This window comes from Melanotaenia boesemani, chromosome 2 (assembly GCF_017639745.1).
Source record: "Melanotaenia boesemani isolate fMelBoe1 chromosome 2, fMelBoe1.pri, whole genome shotgun sequence".
Classification (NCBI taxonomy): Eukaryota; Metazoa; Chordata; class Actinopteri; order Atheriniformes; family Melanotaeniidae; genus Melanotaenia; species Melanotaenia boesemani.
In genome coordinates, this window is record NC_055683.1 from 22,976,743 (window position 1) to 22,999,652 (window position 22,910).

At 39.2% G+C, this 22,910-nt stretch overlaps 2 protein-coding genes and 1 long non-coding RNA gene across 4 annotated transcripts in view; all 3 read right to left on the reverse strand.

Annotated features, from left to right (window-relative positions):
- Positions 1 to 22,910, reverse strand: part of LOC121653371 (rano class II histocompatibility antigen, A beta chain-like) — a 168,287-nt gene that overhangs the window by 30,933 nt on the left and 114,444 nt on the right. The gene's annotated exons all lie outside the window — the stretch shown is intronic.
- Positions 7,962 to 17,935, reverse strand: LOC121653532. The gene is made up of 4 exons (XR_006012806.1): positions 17,925 to 17,935; positions 14,916 to 14,922; positions 8,236 to 8,238; positions 7,962 to 8,044 (listed from the first exon to the last, which is right to left on the reverse strand). It is a non-coding gene; the product is annotated as an uncharacterized LOC121653532 (long non-coding RNA).
- Positions 20,139 to 21,644, reverse strand: LOC121653478 (H-2 class II histocompatibility antigen, A-U alpha chain-like). Of its 2 annotated transcripts, none has more exons than XM_042007011.1 (4): positions 21,495 to 21,644; positions 21,113 to 21,358; positions 20,698 to 20,979; positions 20,139 to 20,594 (listed from the first exon to the last, which is right to left on the reverse strand). In XM_042007011.1, the coding sequence occupies exons 1-4, from the start codon at positions 21,547 to 21,549 to the stop codon at positions 20,449 to 20,451; spliced, it is 729 nt and encodes a 242-aa protein (XP_041862945.1). In that variant the 5' UTR covers positions 21,550 to 21,644; the 3' UTR covers positions 20,139 to 20,448. The 2 variants fall into 2 exon arrangements, with proteins under 2 accessions (XP_041862945.1, XP_041862936.1); XM_042007002.1 differs by having other exon boundaries at positions 21,113 to 21,361.

Below are 22,910 nucleotides of genomic sequence, written 5' to 3' on the forward strand. Positions count from 1 at the left end.
CCAGCATTACCGGTGAGAGGAAGGTACACCTGGACAGGTTACCTGTCCATCACAGGGCCAACACATAGGGGACAAGCAACCACAACGGTGGGAGGAAGCTGTAGAACCTGGAGAGAACCCAGGCATACACGGGGAGAACATGCAGACTCCACACAGAAAGGCCACTAAATTCGAACCTCCCCCTCCAGCTGAGATTCAAACCAGCGACCTTCTTGCTGTGAGGCTGTGGTGCTAACCACCACACCACCGTGCAGCCCAGTTCCTTTATGAACTGTCCAAAGCTAATAGCTATGTATGTTATAGCTTAATATGTTTGCTACTGTATGTTCAGGTTTTTCATGATGGTGGTACTCGGTGAGTTCGATATTTTCTCATGTGGTACATACTGTAAAAAGTTTGAGAACCACTGGTCTAGCACATAATAATACACTATGGTTTTTTATTCCTATTTTTTTGTTTAACAAATGTGGTGGTTTAAAATTCTTGCTGAAACTTTGTTTCAAACAAACTACCTGTCAAGCTTTCCAGTTTTCATAAACAAGCCCTGGACACATGGAAACTTGCTTTCAAACACAACTTCTCTCCTCACACATGTATCTTATGGAACAACCAACATGTTGTTTACAAAAATAAGACCCTATTCTTTAAAGACTGGTATGACCAAGGTGTCATGTTTGTTTTTGATCTTTTGAATGATAACGGGGACCTAGCTACCTATGAAGAATGAACCCAATGAAAAGGATTAGACATATCTCGCTCTGTGCACTCCAGATTACTCAAAAGCATACCTACTAGCCTATTGTCTCTCATTAGAGCACATGCTCTGTACACACCTTTGTCAGGAATAATTCCTGCTCTATGGCTTGGGGGAAAGATTTTTGAGGAACACTCTTGTAACAACGCTCATATTAGATCAGTCTTTACTTCTCTTAATAGTCAGTATCCAAACTTATTTATTCATTGGAGGGCGATATTCCCTGATATCAGTAAATATGCCGGGACTGAATTTAATACATGTTTTATCCCCAATAAAATGAAAGAAATACACATTAAAATCTTACATAAATATTATCCCTGTAATGAATTTATGAGCAAATTTAGGCCTGATTTGTCCCCTTTGTGTTCCTTTGGCAAAACAGAGATTGAGTCTTTCTCTCACTTGTTTTATAGATGTCCTATTCTACTAACCTTTGGATTCAGATATCTTTACTGATTTGGTAATCTAATGGGGCTCTGATAACTACAACTGATAATATGGCCTTATTCTTAAATGTTGAATGTAGCAATAAGGAAGTTAATGATTTAATAAAGTTACTGTATTTGTTGGGTAAATTTCACATCCATAAAGCTAGATTTCTTCAGACTACGCCAAATAGATCTTTGTTTTATGTGGAACTTAAATCTTTGTATGACTCTGTCTGTAAAATTTATAAAAACAAGAAAGCTCTCAAGACATCTGGTCTTATGAAGAATGTTATGGTTAATATTATTAGATAAATGTGCATCCTGATACATTGGATTGTTTGGTTAATATTTAGTTAATTTGTTCAGGATTTACTTTATATGATCATTTTACTTATTCCCTGTACTTCTATGTTCTGTCATGTCTCTAAGATGTCATATTGCATGTTACACTGTTACACTTTGGTGCATGTTACACTGCATTGTATAATGTCATATTTATTTATAAAATTTCTCCAATGTAATATTAAAGATTGTTATAAAAAAATAAAAAAATATCTATATTCTCCTTGATGCATATCAGTTTCTCCTTCAGCCTTTGCTCTGTACACATTCACTTGCTGAATCCTTCTCTTTTCCATTTTTCTCATTTCCTCTCCTTTGTCTTTGCATATCGTCTTCATGCAGGTTTTGAAGAATTATTATGTCAGCCATGCTAAAAGAGTCATGTTGAAAACAGCACTGAAGCCTTTTCACTTGAAAAAGTCTGAATTAAAATCATTTTGACAATACATCAAAACACATTTGATGTCTCCTGGGCAGATGACATGAAGTTATTGTGCTTATTAAGGAACTTGCTGATTCCTGCATTATATTCCAGTGTACTTCCAGTTATTTGTATGTTAACCCATAAGAGCCCGACGTGACATATTTGTCACATACAGTTTCTGAGACATTTTGTTTCAATTTATGATATAAACTTTGCTCAAAATCTTGTTGAACACAATCTGATACTTGTCTTCTGTCCCCTAATAGATACCCAGAAGCAGAAAACCATATTATAATATTTTTAATATATCACATGGTAATAAATGGTAGATATATTTTTTGTTACATTTTGTTACAGAGCCAAATAAAGACCTCATTTTTAAAAGATTGGACTTTTCTTGCCATTTTTTTCATGGGTTGGGTCTTAACGGGTTAAAATTTGCTTTATGTCATGTTTGGTGAGTTTTTTAGGAGCAGAAAGTGCAAGACAGAGAATCTAATTGCAGGAGATGACTATGGGGTGGATAGAAAATTTTAATAAAAATGCAGGATAAAGAGTCTCAGTCTTAGTTATTGAGATGAGATGATTATCAAAGCAGTGTAGCATGAAATTGGTGTGGTAGAGAGAAATAAAACTTCAGAACTTCAGTCTGAAGCATTGTAATGACCATGATAAGCTAACAGCAGTGTAAAATAACTACAAATGTGATCCAGAGCTTGATTCAATAATAAAGGAACCATGTGTAAATCTTTGTTTACAAACTGAGCCCAGGAATTTGTAATCCAAGACCAGAGATTTGAAACCTATGCACACAGATGGTACATTAATGCTGACACTTTTGCAATCTTGAAAGCAACTTCATACTGCCAGTGAGCAAGGAACTGCTGGTCTGTGCAATATGGAGGAGGTAAAGTGACACTATGAATTATTAATTACATAATTAAATAATTACTTAAATGTGTCATTAAATAATTAAAATGATAATTAAATATATCAATATGTTATTAAATGTATTATTAATTCATTAAAATACAAATGAATGTAAGTAAAAACATAATTATTTCACTATTAATTATTTCATGGTCCTGTGTTGCAGTGCATCATGAATTTATTTTATCTAGCCTAGCCCATCAAACTCAGTGGGTGGGGCAAACACAGAGCATGTAGCGAGGAACAAGAGAATTTATTGAAGTTGTTGGACTTATTTTGTCACTTTTCGACCAAAATACTGACCACAGAGTGACTGCAGAGCTAGTGAACACATTCCAATACACAGGGGTAGCCAACGCCGGTCCTCGAGGGCACCAATCCGGCAGGTTTTCCAGATTTCCCTGCTCCTGCTTCCCTGACTCAAATTAAATGTATCCAACAGCCTATAAAAATCTCCACAATGACTTGTTAGTTTAAGTCAGGTGTGTTGGAGCACGGAAATCTGGAAAACCAGCCGGATTGGTGCCCTTGAGGACCGACGTTGGCTACCCCTGATTTAGATACTCTATTAAAAAACCCATAGAACAATTTTTTATTAACGATAGCAGAATATCAGCCAGTGTGCGAGGTGAAGGAGCTGCTGAGAGAAGCAGCGGATGTGATTGTGGAAGCTCTAAACAGAACTTTTACTTGGTGCTCCAGAACTGCAGTCGGGTCAAACTCCAAACGTCCCGGTCCCTGTGTGTGTTCTGCTTGTTGTGCCCTGGTACCAGAAAAGCGGTGCAGTGCTTCAAAACTTGCAGTCACTCTATGATCAATATTTTGGTTGAAAAGTGAAGTGAAAAGTCCAACAACTTCCATAAAGTGTTATGGTTCCTGTCTGTCTCCCCTGTGTATATGTGTCCCCTGATTATCCTAGTGTGTGTGTGCGTCTGGCTCCCTCTGTCTGTCTTGTGCGTCATGTCTGTTTCCGACCTGGAGTGTTGCAGCAGCAATCATCTCACCTGGGTAGATCATCACACCAGAACCTCATCTTCTCATCACCACCACAGTATTTAACCAACGGACCTTTCTTCACTCCTCGCCGGATCCTCCAGTTACCCATCTGGTATATCGTGGCCTCTCTAGTTTCTCTATTTAAACACAGTTCATGTTTCTTAATGTTAGTCTTGTCTCTAGACTCCTGGTGTCTGGATTCTGCCCGTCCTGTCTGCCTGCCGATCTTCTGGATTGCTTCACTCATCCCGGTCCACTCCCTTGTCGCTGGCTCCAACCAAGCTCACGTCCGGTCCTGCATGCTTGCCCGCCTGTCCAGTCAACAGCACTCCACTGTGGTCCTCAGATCCAGAACGTGGAACATCTTGCACATTTCAAGTCTTCATTAAAACCCTTTCTTTAATTCATCTGCCTCAGTCTCCTGGATTTTCAGTGTCTGCACCGTGGGGTTCAGAAACCAACACCTGTCTGACCCGCCGTAACATAAAGTCTCTGCTTTCCTCACTACATGCACTGGGTTAGCCCCGCCCACTGAGTTTAAATGATGGTTCTACCTAAAGTCAACTACCTGTTTTCAGTGATACACACTAAACCATTCTCCAGCTGGTTTAAGTCACTGGACTCACATATATCTAAATTTTTATGGCAAAACAAGCCATCGCATATCAGTCTAAAAACTTTACAACAGACTAAAGACAGAGGTGGATTGGAGCTACCCAACTTCAATCACTTTTTCTTAGCTAACTAGCTGCAGTAAATCTCCAAATGGCTTAACCCTAGCAGTCTGGATGAACCATAGTTAGATGTAGAGCGAGCATTGTGTTAGGATCTGGTTATCTCTGACCTGCCATCATCAGCTCAACCATCAAAACACATGTGTTTTAAAAGCATCGATATCAGTTCCTCTTTAGTGTTTACACCCCTCTGGAACAAACCTGACATCCTGCAAAACAAAAAGCTGATCAATTTCACTCAATGGAAAAATAAAGGAATAAAACAACATATAATAGAAAATGGAAACTTCTTTTCATTTAATATCCTCACTTCACAATATGGAATCAGCAGCAATTTTTTTTTAGAATATAAAAAGCTTAAATCTATTATATGTAAAAAAAATATATACCATTAATCAATTAAACTTACAGCTACCTATCAGGGTGGCAGAATTCATGAATCTCAATGCCCCAAAGCTATTATCAAAAATATATAAACTATTATCTAAACTGGAAGACTCAATCTGTCTTCCAACATCAAAATGTGAGGCTGTCTTATCCAGTAACTTTAATAAAGATGAATGGTCACAAGTATGTTTAAACACATTTAAAATGACTAAGAATTCAAATATGCAGCTAATACAATTCAAAATTCAAGGGGTCTGGGCCTGTCTGGATGTGCTGCCATGGTAAGAGTGTGATTGTGCAAGATCATAGGTGAATAGGTGGGGTGTGGAGGGATGACATAACCCTGTTGGGAGGCCTGGGTGGGCCTGGGGGTGGTGCGCCACGGATCAGGGCTCTCCCGCTATTCTCTTTCCGCTTCTCTACTTCCCCCTGGGTGTCTAGTGGTTGAGTGTCTTCTGGGGTCGGTGGCGCCTCATTGGCTGCAGTCTCTGCGTGGCCTGGTTGTGGGAGGTGACTGCCTCTGGCCTTTCTTGCCCTGGGGGGCCTCCTGGGGAGCGGGGGTGCCTAGTGCTGTTAGCAGCTTACCATCGGGAGGAAGGTTCTCTTCCCTTCGGACTTACGTCCCCGGATCCCTCTTCTTCCCCGCTCTCTATTTCTCTTACATACACACATAGACACACACACACACATACATGTAGAGATTTGGAAGCTGTGCACGTCATGCGGGGTGTAGCCCGGGGGGCCACCCAAGTGGCTTTCTTAGCTGCACCCTGTGGCAACTCGCCTCTCAGTTTTAATTACACTCAGACATCAAAACACAAACACAACACACAAACAACTTCTGGGGGGCGTGTCATGTAGTGCATGGAGGGTGGGACTACTAATATGACCTTGCTCCCGGCAAAATATGGTCTCTGCCCCTCACTTTTACTTGCAAAAAATACTCTCATCACAAACAGTCATGAGCGGGGAGGAGTAGGAGGACAATGGGGGACACCTCACCCCCCCTCTTCCCTGGGGTACAGCTGGGGCAGGCGGGGGGAGGTGGTTGCCCTGGGGGCCGGGAAACCAGGGCAGCTGCACTGATGGGGTGGCTGCTGATCCTGGGGGATGCCCATTCCACCGCATCTGGGTGGGAGGTGATGGGGGTAGCTGGGGATGGCGGTGGGGGCCGGATCTGGGCTTGCCGTTCTCTGGTCTGCCAGGGACGTCTCCCACAGGGCATGGTGGGAGGGAGGGATGGCAGGGGAGTGAAATTGGGAAGTTTGTATGCTGTGTGTGTGTTTATACTTTGTGGGTGGGTGTGGGTGAGAAGGTGTGTGTGTGTTAGGATGAGCGGGAGTGTGCAAGGATATAGGTGTGTGCGTGTGTTTCTGTGTGTGTTTTGGGGAGGGGGGGGGGGGGGGGTCAAGTATACTTGTGGGGGGAGCCTGGGTGGGCCTGGGGGTGGTGTGTCGTGGGTCTGGGCTCTGCTGCTGTCCTCCTCCCCATCCTCTCGTTCCCCGTTAAGCATGTGGGGGGTGGGTGGCGGCTCATTGGCTGCAGTCCGTGTATGGCTCAGTCGTGGGGGGTGGCCTCTCCTGGCCTGGTGGACTTGGGGGAGCGCGGGTGCCTAATGCCACTAGAGGCTCAACATCCAGAGGGAAGTTCGCTTCTGGGCTCCTGGGGCCCTTGGCCCTTCGCTCGGGCTGTTTGGGTGGCCAATCCCTGCCGATCTTGGCCCACTGGGATCTGTGCCCCAAGGCCGCGGGGGGCTCTTGCTGGGGCTCTCCTCTGCAGCCCTTCGGGTGGGGCTGGAGTCGTCCTCGGGGTGGGGTAGCTTGGGTTAGTGCTCTGGGGCTGCTGCTGAGGGCCCGGGTCTCTGGGCTGCCCTGGTCTGCCACTGACCTCCGTAGAGGCGTGGCCACATTTGCACGATCTCACTCACCACTCTTCATCACTGATCACTCCTTATCAGCCCGGCACAGGGCTCTGCATGCTGACACAGTCACTGAGTTGTCCAGTGGGTTTATAAACTAAGAGATTATTCTTTTAATTTTTCCCCCCCGAGTTAGTATCTGGTCGCTGTTGTGCTACTTTCATGATATGTCTTTTTGATTAGGTTATTATTTAAAAACTCTTAATGACTAGCACCTCTGGTTTTTTGTAAAAGTTGTAAGAAATTTTCTGGTGTGTTCATGTACAAGTGTAACTGGTGATGGTATGGGTTGAAGGGTCATTTCCTTCTGTCTGTGATGTTTTTGTCTCCTTTCTTCTTTCCCTTTTGCTTCTTTTTACTATTTTCCATCTTTTTCTGTCCCCTCCAGTCTGGTCCAGCAAGATTACATAGATTCAGTGATTCAAAGTAAATAAATAAATCAAGAGGAGCCTTACCCACAGGCCTCCCCTTGGCAGAGCAAATTTGATCAGCATGATACAGCAACAAGATTATGATTTTGCTTGCTGTGATGCTGGACAGGACATTAAAAAAAAAAAAAAAAAAAAACTGCAACACAACAGGACCATGAAATTATTAAATGGTGAAATAGTTATATATGTTTTTACATATATTCATTTGAATTTTAAGGAATTAATAATACATTTAACAACCCATTAATGAATTATTTAATGACACATTTAAGTAATTATTTAATTATATATTTAATTAATTCATTGTGTCACTTTACCTCCTCCATAGTGCTGGAGGTCAGTGTGACTGCAAAGACCATGTTGGTGTTCTAGAACATTGGTTCCCAGCATTTTGTCCTCAGGGACCCCCTTCATGCAAAAATGCCATGGACCCCCTGCTCCACTCTGCTCTTAAACCATGCTGGTTTTAGGCTTTCAAAAGTGACATTCTCACGATATATAATGTATTGTAGTTGAGTCCTGTCCTTTGATAAAGCCAAAGTTAAATGAACAACATACAGCCTTACTTTTATTCATTAAAATAGGGACACTTGGTAGAAATTGATCACAATAGCTCTAATGTTCAAAGCCTCAGGGACCCCCTGTGTTCTTTGGGGACTCCCTTGGGGGGTCCTGGACCCTAGGTTGGGAACCACTGCTCTAGAGCCTATTGTCTGCCCTTCTGTTTCCACTTCCCGTTTCCCATGTGCCTTTGCTGGGTGTGGGCGTGGCTGTCTCTCTGCTCTGGCAAGCTCCTGAAGCACAGCTGCAACTCATAGTTCATCACCCTGCAGTTTATCTACCCCGCTCCTCCCTTCATTCAGCGCCAGATTTTTGAGATTTCCATACATTCTGAGATTCAAATAGTCTTGTTCACTCTGCCCGGTCTAACGTGTATGTTATTCCTATAGGAAACCTGCTCAAGCCAAAGCTTGTTTCATGGATCCTGCCACTGCCTGTGGAGCCTGCAAATCACTGATAGCCCTGTCACGAAGCCACGCCTGCACCCACAGTCCCAGTGTATTCAACCCGAGGAGCTGAAACATGCCCTGTCTGGTCGCTCGCCATGCTCTGCCGGTTTCAGTGAAAGAATTCTTCCAAGCGAATCATTTTAAGCTGTGTCAATAAACGTCACTGTACTTGCAGCTCAAATATCCTGTCTGTCCTTTGGGTCCAGAAACTCTCCACTGTGAAAGGTCCACAGTTGTCTTTTATCATTTTGGGCCAGTTGTTAAAAAAATTTAATCCGGATAAAAGCTATCCAGTTTTGGGAATCCCATTTTTCAAGACGGTGCATCACATAATCCGGCTTACTTTTACTCCGGTTGTTCAAAGCGAAATAGGATTGAACCACCCTGATCCAAAATCCTGTCATTCAGGATCACCAAATCTGGATTTCCAGCATGTAAATAAATGTACGCTGCCGGCCATGTGAAGAACAACAGGTAGAAGAGACGGTTTGCATGCCGTAACTACTTGCGAGTGGAACCACTGGGAGCATGTAACATAATATGTGCATATATAGTCCTGCATAACATTGCGACCAGGTGTAATCTTCCTCTCTCTGACAATGTTAATGACATGAGCCCCGTGTTGTGGTACCGGCTCAACCCTTCTGTCAGAATGAGGGACAGTTGGGACGTGTCTTAAGGGATGCAATTGTTGGAAATTTCTTTTTTCTGACAGGTTCTTTACTGATTATGCAGTGATGAATAACAGAACAAGTGGACATTTTATTTGTATTTGTTATTGGATTTGTTTAGGGGTTTATTCTGTGGAGACATTATAATGTCACATTTTTATTTTAGCTTTTTTTATTTAAAGTTTTTTTTTACTGTTATATTTTACTATACTGAAAGGCTTAATAGGTAGCCTATCTCTATGTTAACCTCTTTATCACTGTAAATGTTAAACAAGTCTGGTGCAAAATAAAAATATAAGCATATGCACCGAATAAAAAATTATGTTATTTGATCAGCTGTTAGGTTGTACTGCAGTTTCTTCCTGAAATCCGCCTTGTAATCCTGCCCTCTGTTGGGATCAGGATAATCCTGTTTTTTTGGATCAAAAAACATCCAGATTTTGCTCAAAAATGTTGAACAACTCAAACTGAGGGTTTTATCTGGAAAACAGCCAGGATTGGATTATGTGATTCTAGTGGACTTTGGATTTAATTTTGAACAATACCATTTTCAAGATTTGATCCTATCCATTAACTGAAATCCTATAGGATTATGTTTGAACGACCGGCCCTTAATGTCTCCAGTTTTTAGATTCAGGTTACCTTAACTGAAGTTGTGCTATGTGACGGACTTGATTATATGAACTAAAAACCAAACATTAATTTACAAACTAACAACTTTTTTTTTTTTTTTTTTATTTATCTTATTTTTTTTTACTGCTGTAGCATGACTACTTGGCCAGATCTCCCCTGAAAAGGATACAGTAGTCACAAGGGACTTCCTGGTTTACTAAAGATTAAATAATAAATGCATTTTGAAAGCTATCATCCTGTAATAATGTTTGAAGGGGTAGTCCACCCAAAAATTTGTCTTTTCAGCTGGAAACAGCACAGTACTACTTAATTATGATGAAAACCACATATACTATTGATAAAATTTATATATTTTAAATTTATTTTAAAAACAGGCTCTTAACACCCTCTATAATTTCTTCGTGACATAGAGAGGTAAATTTTTAAAAACCCCAAAGCACAGCCCTTCCCTTCCGATGCACACAGACGTTCCTCGCCTAGCAGGCAAAGAAAACCATGCCCACCAACGCATATGAAGGGATGTGAATTTATATGATGTAGATTTGCTAGTTTCAGACTTCTATTCTTTCACAGAGTTTCTGATTAAATATTCTCGTAGTGGGACAGATTTGTGCCTTTGAAGGGTGTAAATGTAACACCGAACTTTATTCTTTAATTGTTGATCCTGATCTGGTGACAGACAGCAGCTCAAATTGTAGCAGCAGCAACTTTCAGCGGCGCTTCCTGCAGCTGTCACAACCTGCTGCGAGTCTCCACAGTTTTCCAGAGATGCTGAAAAAAGTAAGGGGTGTAGTTACATTTTAACTTATTAAAATCCAAAAGTGCAGAGAAGATATGATACACCTTAAAAGGAACCACCTTGAAATCCAGTGTTACATGGAAGCCATTCCTGAGGTATATTAATAACTGGAAATAAGTTTTGTGAAAATACATCAGACATTTAACATGCTCTCTTTCCCTTCATCTTTTTTTCATTATTTTATTCATTTTATTATTTTATTTTTATTTTAGTACCTCCCCTTTTTTCTTCTTCACCTTTCCTTCACTCTCTTTGACAGGTCTTGTGGACTGGAGAGTTGATGGGACTTTCTGAGTGGTTTAGTGTCTTCCTGCCCCTAAACAATTCTTGTTGAATATTATCTGAATTGGGGTATATATGTTTATAAATACACAGACATCATTTAAATAACAATAAAAAGGCTTGGTAAAAAAAAAAAAAAGAAAAAAAAAAGCCAACAATGAAGAATTTCTAGTTGGGTAACAACACCTGGGCCAAGGCCATTTGTAATGTTAATGCTTCAGCAGGAACTATTTTACTAAAACATACAAAATGTGATCTAATCTTCTACAGTAGCAAAAAGCAAAACAAAGCAAAACAAAACAAAAAACCCCATGTTAATCAGCAGAGCCATCATGCTTTTTCCCACATGTAACCGTGCATACACACATCCGCATATTTCTATACCTAAGCAGACATCTTAACAGACTTCTATCAAACATACTTGTGTTCTAATAGACTTTTTCTTATGTCATTCTGTGCAAACATTTGCATGACATAAAAGCAGTAGTTGTCTGGTGGGTGTTTGTCTATAATGTTTTGATGTAAAAAACCCAGACTTCTATTTAGTTGGCATTATTTTCTTTGTAAATATGCCGTTTCATCAAATTTTTTTACAAAACGTTTTTGTTGACTCTCAAAAAATGTTTCTCCAAAACAAATTATTAGCCAAATTATTAGCCACTGTTGTTGATTTGGGATATTTGTACTGATTCCATATCCTAAGGTAGTTTTGATAATGTAATTTATATTTGCCTGAATCCAGAAAGTATGCGAGGTATGGGGGTATTTTTCTATCTTTAATCAAGAGCGTAATTGTTTGCTTTGAGAGCAGGATTTCTGGTTTTCACGCTCAAATATCATCTTGCTCTCTCTCTAAACTCTGCTCTCACACTCAGAAAGTCCCTCTTGCGTTCAAATATATCGTTCTTCATTTCAAAACTCTGCGCTCAGACTTGGTCTCTTTCCCTCACACTCAGACACTTTCTCTGCGCACTCAAAACTTCTGCTCTTGGATATTTTTTCCTCTCTCTTGGGTTGCAGAATGAGCTGTCTGTCAAACCTCCTCCAGCCAATAGAATACGAGCTAATACGAGCAAATCGTCCTCGTCTTCTTCAGGGTGCGCTTGTTTTACTTCACACAGTGACTCCACACTCTTAGCCCAGATTTTGTTTGAACATAAACTTCTTAGTAGTGACTAATTATCATTTTATGTTTTGTGTAATAGTGTCTCATTAATAAAACAAATAAGTTGTTTCTAATAGTTTTCTACATTGTGCAGTGTAATAATACTGATTAGCAACACAGCACAGAACTCTGCACAGAACTCTGAGCAGGCAGAGGAGTGTGTTCAGCCCCAGACTACTGTCCCTGACCTGCTCCACCAACAGACTCAGAAACTCTTTCGTACCCCGGGCCATCCGGCTTTACAGCATCTCGCTGAGGGCGCAGGGGTCACAACCACAACCATAGTCTGAATAGTTTTTGTGGACATGTGCCTTTTTCTCATTTGTAAGCACATTTGTTTTTCTCATTCTGTAAACACTGTTTCAGCAGGTTTTGCACATCCTGCACTTTTTCACTCATGCACCTTGTTTGACTACCACTGTCAATATATGTACATACTTGATCACCTGTACAGTATGTACATAGACCATAATAATGACTCTTGTTCGGTCCAACTCGGAGTGTGTTTTTGCGTCACAGCATATCTAACTGAGTAGACATTACAATGAGTGTACAATAGTTTTTACCATTTTGTCTCCTTTATCTCTCAGTTGGACAAAAGTTCAGGAGTGGACCAATCTCATTCAAGAGGTAGGGATGTAATTCACTTTTTCATGAAGGAAATTAATTTAGTGGATGTGTGACAGGAATACAATCCCACAGACAAAATATACTCATGTTACTCTAGTACATATCAGTCATATTCACGCATAGATTTTTTTTTTTTTTGGTCTCAGCTTTATTGAAAAATAAAATAGAAAAGGTTTCTTATGATCCTATACTTTTGACTGACCATGCACCAATTTCATTAATTTATCATGATTCAAAATTGACCAGTGATATTCCTAAGTGGAAATTTAAAACAAAATGGCTTACTGATACTGGCTTTGTCACTTTCCTAGATGAAAAAATTAAGAACTATTTTGAAACTAACACAATAGAAACTTTGAGAAGTATCAGATGGGAAGCATTTAAAGCCTTTATCAGGGGACAAATAATTAATATAACTAGTTCTAAAGTCAAAGAAACATATACTTGAGAGTGCAATTAAAGTCACCTGCCACGATATAAATGCCAGGTAGAGAGGCAACTGTAAAAAAAAGGTTTTGGAAAAATTCTGGTTCGTCGGTATTTGGAGCATAAACATTTATCAGAATTAATTGTTCCCTAAGAATACTACCGTGAATAATTAAATACCGCCCTGACTTGTTGTTGATAATCTTATGAATCTGTAGTGGACTGGAGTCATGAACCAAAATCATGACATCCCTTGCCTGAGAAGTAAAGGGGCTGACAAAATATTACCCTTCCACCTCCTCCTCACTTTAAGTTCATCCTCGTGTCTTAGGTGAGTTTCTTGAAGGAATACTATAATGGATTGCAATTCCTTAATTCTGTTCATAACTTGTTTGACCTTTTTTGTTTTTTGTAGCCCTCTGCAGTTCCAGGATGTAATTTTAACCCTTAATCCAACAGACATATTTGCAAATGATAAGGATTTTCCCCAACATATTGAAGAATTTCTAACCAAATAATTATTTAATTATTATTCCCCTCAAACATGACCCATACCCCTGAAAAAAAAAGCATTAGGTCTACCCCGCCTTAGAATACTGGACTTCCAGAAAGCAAAGAGCTTCTCCACACAACGTGATGATCAGTATAATTATGCTGATGCAATAAAACAAAAAAACAAAAAGTAGATGTAGCTACTCTGCCACTATTATTAAGACAATTTAGAATTTAACCTCTAAACAACCCAGCAAGAGGATACCATCATGTTGAAGCAGTGCACATCACAAACTGTGCTTTATGAATATAAAGGAGATTAAACACTCCACTTGTGTACACACTAGGAATAATTAAACATAACATAAGTTTTCTAGGATATTTTCTGTGGTGACTACCTTAGTCCGGCTGATTGTCCGGCTGATTGTCGGACTGAATTTTCTTAATGAAGTCATCGGCTTCTTCGGCTCTGCTGAAGATGTGTGAACGGACCTTGTAAGTCACTATAAGCCGGGCAGGAGGGATCAGGCCTATCGCAGTCCTAGTGATCGAAGTTGTCGCCGTGCCTCTTCGAACGCTTTCAGCTTCTTGTGCATCTCCACTGTCATGTCCCGGTAAAACCGTACTGGCTGATTCTTGTAAAGGATCTGTCGTTTTGCCCTCGCTGCTCTCATCACCGCTTCTTTGTCCTTATAATTCAGGAACTTCATTATAAGGGTTCTAGGTGCAGAGTTAGTTGTGTGTTCCCTTCTTGGTCCTAGTCTGTGGGTTCTTTCCACCGTGAATTTCCCCGGGAGTGGCGCTAGCTTCAGCACCTCCGAGATCCAGCTCTCAGGAAAGCCACAGATGTTGCTACCCTCCGCGCCCTCTGGAAGATTTAATAGTCTTACATTGGAGCGATGTGATCGAGCTTCCAGGTCCAGTACTTTCTCCTCCAAATCTTTATTCTTCCCTTCCAGACATTTCATCTTATCTTGAAGCGCAGTTATGTTGTCTTCTGTTGTCAAGATTCTCACCTCTGCTTGCGTAACTCGTTCTGAGCAGTCCATAATGTCCCCTCTTATGTTTTCAATTGCTGTGAAAATGCCATCAAATCTGGATGAGAACTCAGCTTTCATGTCGTTAATAGCAGACATTATTCCCATTAAAGTGACATTGGATTCCTCAGACGCCTCTGCCTGTTTCTCCATGCTAGCATTAGCAGGTGCGCCAGTGCTAGCTTCCATAGCCTTGTTGTTAGCAGTAAGCTTGGCTTTGGTTAATGTTGCAAAGTTAGACAGATTACAGTAGATTTTTGTGTCCGGCCGCAGCTGGTCTTCTTTTGTGACATTGGTAAAAACCTTAACACTGACAATGTAATTGGGTTCAATGTCGCATTTGAAATAAGCTTTTTAGAAAGGATTTTATAGACTTAGTGGCAGAGCAGACTTACACACGTCTTTTCAGCAAGCTGCCATAACCAGAAGGCTTGTTCTTAGTTTTACTCGCTTTTTCACATGTCAACCCTGTAAAGACAAGTAAATAAAGGAACAAGGGGCTCGCATTCCTGGCTTGTGAGACAAGTTTGGCTTGCTGTGTAATCTGTGTTCACGCACCAGCTCAACACACAGACAGAACAGTACAAAGACTGTCTTGACAGAAATTGGGACAACACTCAAAAAAAAGCACAATGTAAGAATAAATAAATAAACCTCTAGATGCACCAGCCTCCAGTCTGCATCCCACTCTGCTAGAATGAATGCTAACTTTTCACATTTTCTTTTAGTGACTGGTACATGCTGGCAGCAGACTGTCTTGTTATTTAGCCGGATGTATTTTATAACATGGAAGTTTTGTTTCACAATGATAGGAATATATATATTAGTGGTTGAGGTTCTAATTCATATCATCTCCCTTTTTCCTAAAAATCCTGCTTCTTTTTTTCCGAACATGCGCTCTTAGAAGAATTAATGTCAAATGTGCAACTTTATTCAATTCTGCTAACAGCTTTAATATGTAACATGTGGCATGAAAGTAATAGTGGACTGTGCACAAATGTCTCACACTTCACAGCATTTCCTTGATTTTATTCTGTACCGTTGGTGTCGCTGTTTTCCATTTTCCCATATTTTGTGCGTACTGCTGGGTCAGAATTTGCGTGGAGGTAGGAACATTTTCCCATCAAGTTTTGTTTTCATAAATCCCAAAAGTTGACTATATTTGGCGTACGCCAGTTTTTGTACTTACGCAAGATTGATAAATGAGGCCCTGGTTCTTGCAGCAGCACATCTGCAAGTACTCAGCAAAAAATTACAAGCTCACAAACATAAGGGCAAGGACAACCACCAGTAAAAAGAAAACAGCAGAGGCAATCTTACTTGGGAGCATTTGTGTTAAGGCCCTTGATGCCACTGCAGTAAAGCAAGGTAGACCAGGTTCTAGTAAAGAAGGTTGCCAAAGATTTTCAGCCTTTTTTAGTTGTAGTCAACAGGGGATTTAAAGAATACACCAAAGCACTTGATCCTTCATATGTGCTTCCCAGCAGGAGCACAGTATCCAGACAGTTGATGCCTGAACTGTTTGAGAAGAGCTGATCTTCTAGAAAAAATTAAAATGGCACCAGCTGTGTGCTTAAGAACTGACTACTGGACTTCCAGCACAACTATAAGCTACATGTCTGTTACATGCCACTGTTTAAGTAAATTCAAATTGCAGTTCAACTAGTTGGACTGTTCTGAGCTAGCAGACAACCACGCTGCTGAAAATCTGGCTAGAGAGCTGGAGCGAACTGCAACTGAACGGGCCATCACTGACAAGATACTTGCATGTGTTAGTGACAGTGCAGCCAATATCAAGAAGGCTGCAAGTGAAATTCTGCACTGGAACCACCTGAGTTGCTTTGAATACATTTTAAATTTAATCTTCAGAAATGGAATCCAGCAACATCAGATTCAAAATATCATCAGAAAGGTTAAAGCAACTATACCCTAACCCAAACCAAATATACCCACCGAAGCCTCTGCTAAACTGCTAAACATGATGTGCCAACAGGGTGGAATTCCACTTATTACATGCTGAGTCGCATCACAGAAGTGAAGGATCACCTCATCTCCACCCTGGCCTGGTTAAATCCTCAGTTACAAGCGCTGTCCCTGGAAGATAGGGCAATGGTCAAAGAAGCTTGTGGGGTCCTGCAGAGGTAGTTACTGTGGAACCGAGTTCAGAGCGGTAGGTTAGCGGTAGTGTAATAACATCATAAATGTACACAAACACATATATATATATAGATATATATGATTATTTGTGTCATTACAGGGATTTGCCTTGTCTCCTTTCCAAGCTTTAGGCATTGAAAGTGCATTTCTTGAAACAAAAATACAATGAAAAACTAATATATTATGACATAGTATGCCTACCACACTTATTTATTTCATTCTAATTGATTTTTAATGGCATTTCCAATTTAGTATAGAACTTTATGAAAAAAGGCTACTACTGCATTAAAAACATAGTACTAGTATTTTCCTTCTTTTGTCTTTTACAGGTTTGTTACTGGTTCAAAAGCCATTCTAATGGCGAGAGGGCTGCAGAGATTTACTGCACACCAGCAGAGAAATCCTTCTATCCATCATCCAATACATGACATGGTCAACATCCTTATGGCAGAATTGGTCAAATGGTTGGGGGGATTGAGCAAGTGAGCCTGTTTGCAAATGCTACTCTTTTGGATCCCAGGTTCAAGATTTTTTTTGCATGACAGATATGTAGAGGATGCTGTAACAAGAGTGGTGGGGGCAGCATCAAGGTCAGTGAGACCACTGCAACCAGCCACACCCAGCACAGAAGAAGGGGAGGCTAACACACAAGTGAATCCTTCCATTAAGTCAGTGCATGTGATTTGGGCTGACTTTGAGGGGCAGGTTGCATCACTGAGGCCATGGGTCCAAAACCCCATAACAGAGTAAGAACAGGTTTTTGTCAGAGCAGCTCCTACCTCGAACATCATAACTGACAGGAGAAACCATCTCAGTCCAGGAAAGGTTCATTCGCTTGTTTTCCTGAATGCAAATTTGATAGGACTATTCACACTGAAGACAACATTTGAATCTTATTTTGATTCAGTGTGATATTGTAAGTTTGAATTATTACTATTTTTCTATTTGTCAGAAGGCATTTTATTAAAGAAAAAAGAATCTTTTGCACAAGGGTATTGTTCAGTTATTTTTTTTTATGTTGCACTGTTTAAAGATTGTACATTTTCTCATTTGTATTTACATTTAATTTCATCATTTAATTTCATGTAGAAAAATAAAAATAAGAGTCTCTCCTTTGAGATCTATTGACCTATTATTTGTCACTTTTTTCCATGGTAAAATAAATTATTTTCAACAAGATGTTCAGTAGTATGAATCAGTTGGAAATAGGAGCAGGTGAAGCTTGTGTGCACATGTAAATTCCCCTGTACTCTCCAGGGAACTGACTCAAATGACTCAAAAATCTGATTCACTTTTGGTGAATGACTCATTCAAACTGGATTCAGTAAAAATAATCAAGTTCACCATCACTACCTACCAGTACTTTCCATGTCAAAAATGCATGTACCTGCATGATCTATGTGCATGTGGTAAATGGTCCCTATTTTTATAGCCCTTTACTGTACCTGGGATGATACCCAAAGCGCTTTACATCATACATTACATTCATCCATTCATGCACTGATGGCAGAAGCTGCTTTGCAAGGCGCTCAACGACGACCCACCAGGAGAAATTAGAGGTTCAGTGTCTTGCCCAAGGAAACCTCGACATGAACTCGACTTGGCCAAGGATCAAACCAGCAACTCTTGGGTTACAAGATGACCGCTCTACCTTGCCGAGCCACGCTGCCCCAGTGTAAGTCTGGTTGAATTTAATATTACGTGAATTGGGGTATATTTGTTCATAAGTGCACAGGTAAAAAGAAAAAAAACTCCAAAAGTGCAAGCATTTTTTTAACAAGCCATGCAAAACACAGGATGCATGCAAGGTTTGTTATCTTTGCCAGACGTACATACATACTTAACTTAAAAAAGGAGAACATCTAGGGGATGGAAACATTATAGATTTAGTCAATTTTCTTAGAGCCATTACAAATGACAGAAAATATATATACTTTTCCATTCAGACTGTGCTTAACAAGACTCCTCCTTTAGCTTTAGCTTCTGTTCTTGGAAAAAACAGGCCGAGGAGAAATTGGAGAAAGTGAAGCATGAAAGGAGCTGTACACTTAGACAATGAGGTGCAATACTTAGACAATGAATGCCACAATTACCACCACAGTCAAAAAGTACTGTCAGGCAAACAGCAGGGAATTCTTCCACCCTGCTTTTATGTAAGTACTCCTTTTAAATTCTTAGACCTACCACTAATAAATAAATAAATTAAAAAAAAAAAAGATATAATTTTCAGTAAATCATATGTATTTTGTTGCATGTATTAGCAACTCCTCTTAGAGAAGAAGGGAAAATACTGAACTAAAAATGTTATGTCAGCTATGAAAAATTTCTTGTTGGGCAACAACACCTGTGTCAAGGTTAATTGTATTGTTAATGCTTTAGCAGGAACTATTTTACAGTTGATCATTTATAAAAAATGTTTGGCGGAAACTAAAACATATATAATGTTATCTAATTATCTACAATGGAACACAAAGTCTTTTGCTTTTTATTTTTGGTGCTATAAAAAAAGAAAAAAAAAGGAAAAAAAAGAAAACAATGAAAAGTTTTTTTGAAAACTGTGTCTCATGTGGTACCAGGTTTTCTCTATTGTTCGAATATACAACTCTGTTTTTTCTTTAATGTAAATGGTTGATTCTCTCCTACTTTCCACCAAAGCTTGATAAAAGTTTTAAAAAATATAAAAGTATGCCTTCCATGCTGTTAAATTATGCTGTTATGCCTTTCTGCATTCACATTTTCAAGGTTGGGTCATGTGTCCTAGGTTCAAATTTCAGGTCATGTACATACCACCTCAATATACTAACCTCTTTTTCTAATTTAAATTTCTTGACTATAATTTCCTGTAATTCTAATGTAAATACTATGCATCAAGTAAATTAGTCAGATTTAGGAAACATTAATCCCGTTGTTTCAAATAAACAACAATAATGCTGTCTGCAAAAAGACCAATTTTGTTCTTCTCCCCCTACAGTGACACCTTCATAGATGCAACTTGTATCCTCCTTTGATTCGTCTTCTCTAACACACCCCATTTCACAATTTATTCATCTCAAAGCTTTGGTCCCTTTATAGATGACTTACTGAGAATAAAAACTCTTACTGAGCCATTTGAGTAGTGTACATACTCAGTGTTGAGTACTTTTCAGCAGTTTTCACAAACTACTGCCTGGGTTTTAACTACATTATTTTCTTATTTGTTATACATTTGACTTATTGTTCAAACTACACACATTAAGTCTCCATATAGAATTTATTTTTCTATGATCCAAATGTATAGTTGAACTTGTTTTATTATGAACTTTTTGATCGAAACCAAAAAGTTAAATCTCTTGTGATTGTGAATAGCTACCTTTCTCACTGTGCATCTCTGACAAACCATGAAAATATGTATGTTAAATTATAGTTTTTTCATACTACGACCTTTCTTCTAAGAAATACTTATTTAATTTATGGAGTAATTCAAATATAAATACCAAGGACAGAGTGAGACAAGTTGTTAATGTTTATTTGGTTTTTATGCATAATACATGATACATGAACTCTGAGAAAGAAAAATTACATAACGAGCATTTATAATTATCTAATTTTTGAAAAACTATAGATAAATATACTGAATACAACAAAAGGCAGAGCACATCAGAAAGTGTCAAACCAGGATTAGCTACTGTACATGTGCAAAACATTCAGCTGTTTTTAAAGCTGTTTTAAAAATAAAAGGCCTGCAGTTAGAGTTGTAAAGAAGAAGAAAAAAGGGATGAGTGAGGATCCTGGAATGAAAGTATACAATCATTGTTATAGATTATCGAGCACTATCCTGCATCCTGTAACATTGGTTCCCCTTCACATAAAAGAAAGTTCCTGCAGCGACTCCAAGAATCCCAAGAGAGATCCCTATTCCAAAGAATATCAGTGGACCCCTATTTATTTTTTCTTCCATTTTAAATTCTGGAGAAGAGAGGAGAAAAGCATTTAATCTTAATCAACTCCAGTTGAAAATATCTACATCTTGAAGTACAGAAATTCACATGAATTCTTTTAGGTTTCTTACCCCAAAACCTGGTCTGAGGCTCCTTCAGTGTTTCATGCTCCACAGTGCAGCTGTAGATGTCTCCTTGTTTTGGAACAAAGTTCAGGTAGGAGAAGACATAAAATGTCCCATCAGGATTCGATATAGTTTTGATAAAAGGATCTTCCTCTGCTACTTGTTTGTTGTTCTTTGTCCACCTGATGTTGATTTGAGGAGGAAAAAAGTTGTTGCTGAAGCAGACGAGGGTATTGTCTTCATCTTTTATCACTTCATCTCTGGGGTAGAGGATCGTTTCTGGTGGTTCTGATGGTTTAATGAACATAATAGCTTAGTGCTCTATATATTTGTTACAAGAATAAATAAATGAAACGGTGGTAAATAGTAACTTATTTGTGAAAATGTATAAATAAATGCCAACTAGTTAAGTATTCCTTACTTTTAGTCTTTGTAAGACTCTTGTATACTTTCCATGATTTCACCAAAGCTTTACACATAGATCTATATTCTACCTCATATCTGTAAGTCCATTCATAAGCCCAACGTACAGCTGTTGGTATTTTGCTCTCCCAAACAAGATCATCATTTTTAAAATCTGCATAGTACACTTCATCATCATCCACTGTCACAGAGAGCTGAGCATCACTCGAGTCAAAGCATCCATAGATGTGACAAAGCTTGTGAACTGCTGGGAAAATATAACAAACAAAAGTTTATTCCATCATTTACATGACTTTACATATATATATATATATATATATATATATATATATATATATATATATATATGATACAAGTGAACCGATACATTAAATACTTACTTTCTGCATAGATGCAAGCTGCGCCACAGATAATAAGTATAATCGTCAAGTACATTTTATTCTGTCTGTTTTTGTTTCAGAGTCCTGTCATGGCTCTCATGCTCTCTGCTGTCAGCACTGAACAGATCAGAGACTTGTGAAGGCTTGCTGTGTTAGATGAAACCTTTCTATGTGTCATATCAGTGTTGCTGGAAATGAAAAAATCTGGCTGGGAGGAGAAAAAAAGAACCTGTTGAACGACTTTAACAAGGAAGAACAATAACAATAAACACAATATGTCAAACAAAACTGGTTTAATTTAATTTTTGTTCCATACAAATACACTGCCTGTACAAAAACAAACTGCTAATTTTATCCACCAGATAATGGGCTCTGTTAGTATTGCACCCTTGGATCCAACTGTCAGAAACACATTCAGTGTAGTTTCGCAGTTTTTTTATTGACAGAATGTTCACAGTTCAGCACAAACTCAAACACACACCTCTTTGTTTTCCACAAAGAGGAAGTACACAAGTTTCTTCACATACATGCTTTGCACATATGAGGCTCCCAGGTTCAATCCTCATCATCTGCAGCTCCGAGGGGGGGAAACAAGCCAGTGATCTCTGAGGGCCAGACCCAAGCCTGGATAAATGCAGATGGTTGCATCAGGAAGGGCATCGGGTGTAAAACATGAGCCAAAGTAACCTTCAAATACATCCTACAACTTCTATACCAGGTCAGATGGAAGTGGATGACACACTGCGGTGATCCCTGAAGAGAAAAGCCAAAAGGAAAGAATTCATTTAAACTTAACTCAAGAGTTGTAATTTTGAACACCGCTACATGAGTTTTGACCAGTAAACAGGGTCATAAGCGCAAAACCTTGAATAATCACATATCTAGTGACAACAACAGCATGATTACAAGACAAAAACTGTAGGTAATTATTTATTACCTTGCCTTGTTAAATTGTCTTAATCCATCACTACATAAGTAAGGTTCAAATGTGTTTTAAGTGTAGTTTCTCATTTCCAGTACCTGTGGTGGTCTTTTGAAACTGGAGTGCAATCAGGGTTGATTGGGGGGATGGTGAGCCCTGGCTATTTTATCTTTTCCTGATTATCTAGTTATCACAATTATCTTAACTGTTATCTGAATTATTGTCCCTGTTATTATTGTTAATGTTGTACTTTTTTTTCCTTTTTTCACAACTAGCAGTTAAGTAATCCTTTTTTTTGTCACCATTTTTAATTTGATTTAAATAATTTACAGAGTATACCTGTGCACTTTACAGTTTCTATAATGGTTGAAAGTTCCTGGTCTGTACTTCAGAGTGAAACAGAAATCACCAACTCTGACACCCAACAATGACCCACAGCGTTTAGTTTAACCATCTTCATCATACATGTCAGGGGATTGTTGTCACTGTATACT

Excerpts from the sequence above, each read along its gene's own strand:
- LOC121653478 (XM_042007002.1), bottom strand. The coding sequence starts at position 21,549 with ATGTACTTGACGATTATACTTATTATCTGTGGCGCAGCTTGCATCTAT. Across the intron at positions 20,980-21,112 it reads GAGTCTTACAAAGACTAAAA|AACCACCAGAAACGATCCTC; the intron begins GTAAGGAATACT and ends TTAAACCATCAG. Across the intron at positions 20,595-20,697 it reads GCCTCAGACCAGGTTTTGGG|AATTTAAAATGGAAGAAAAA; the intron begins GTAAGAAACCTA and ends TCTCTTCTCCAG.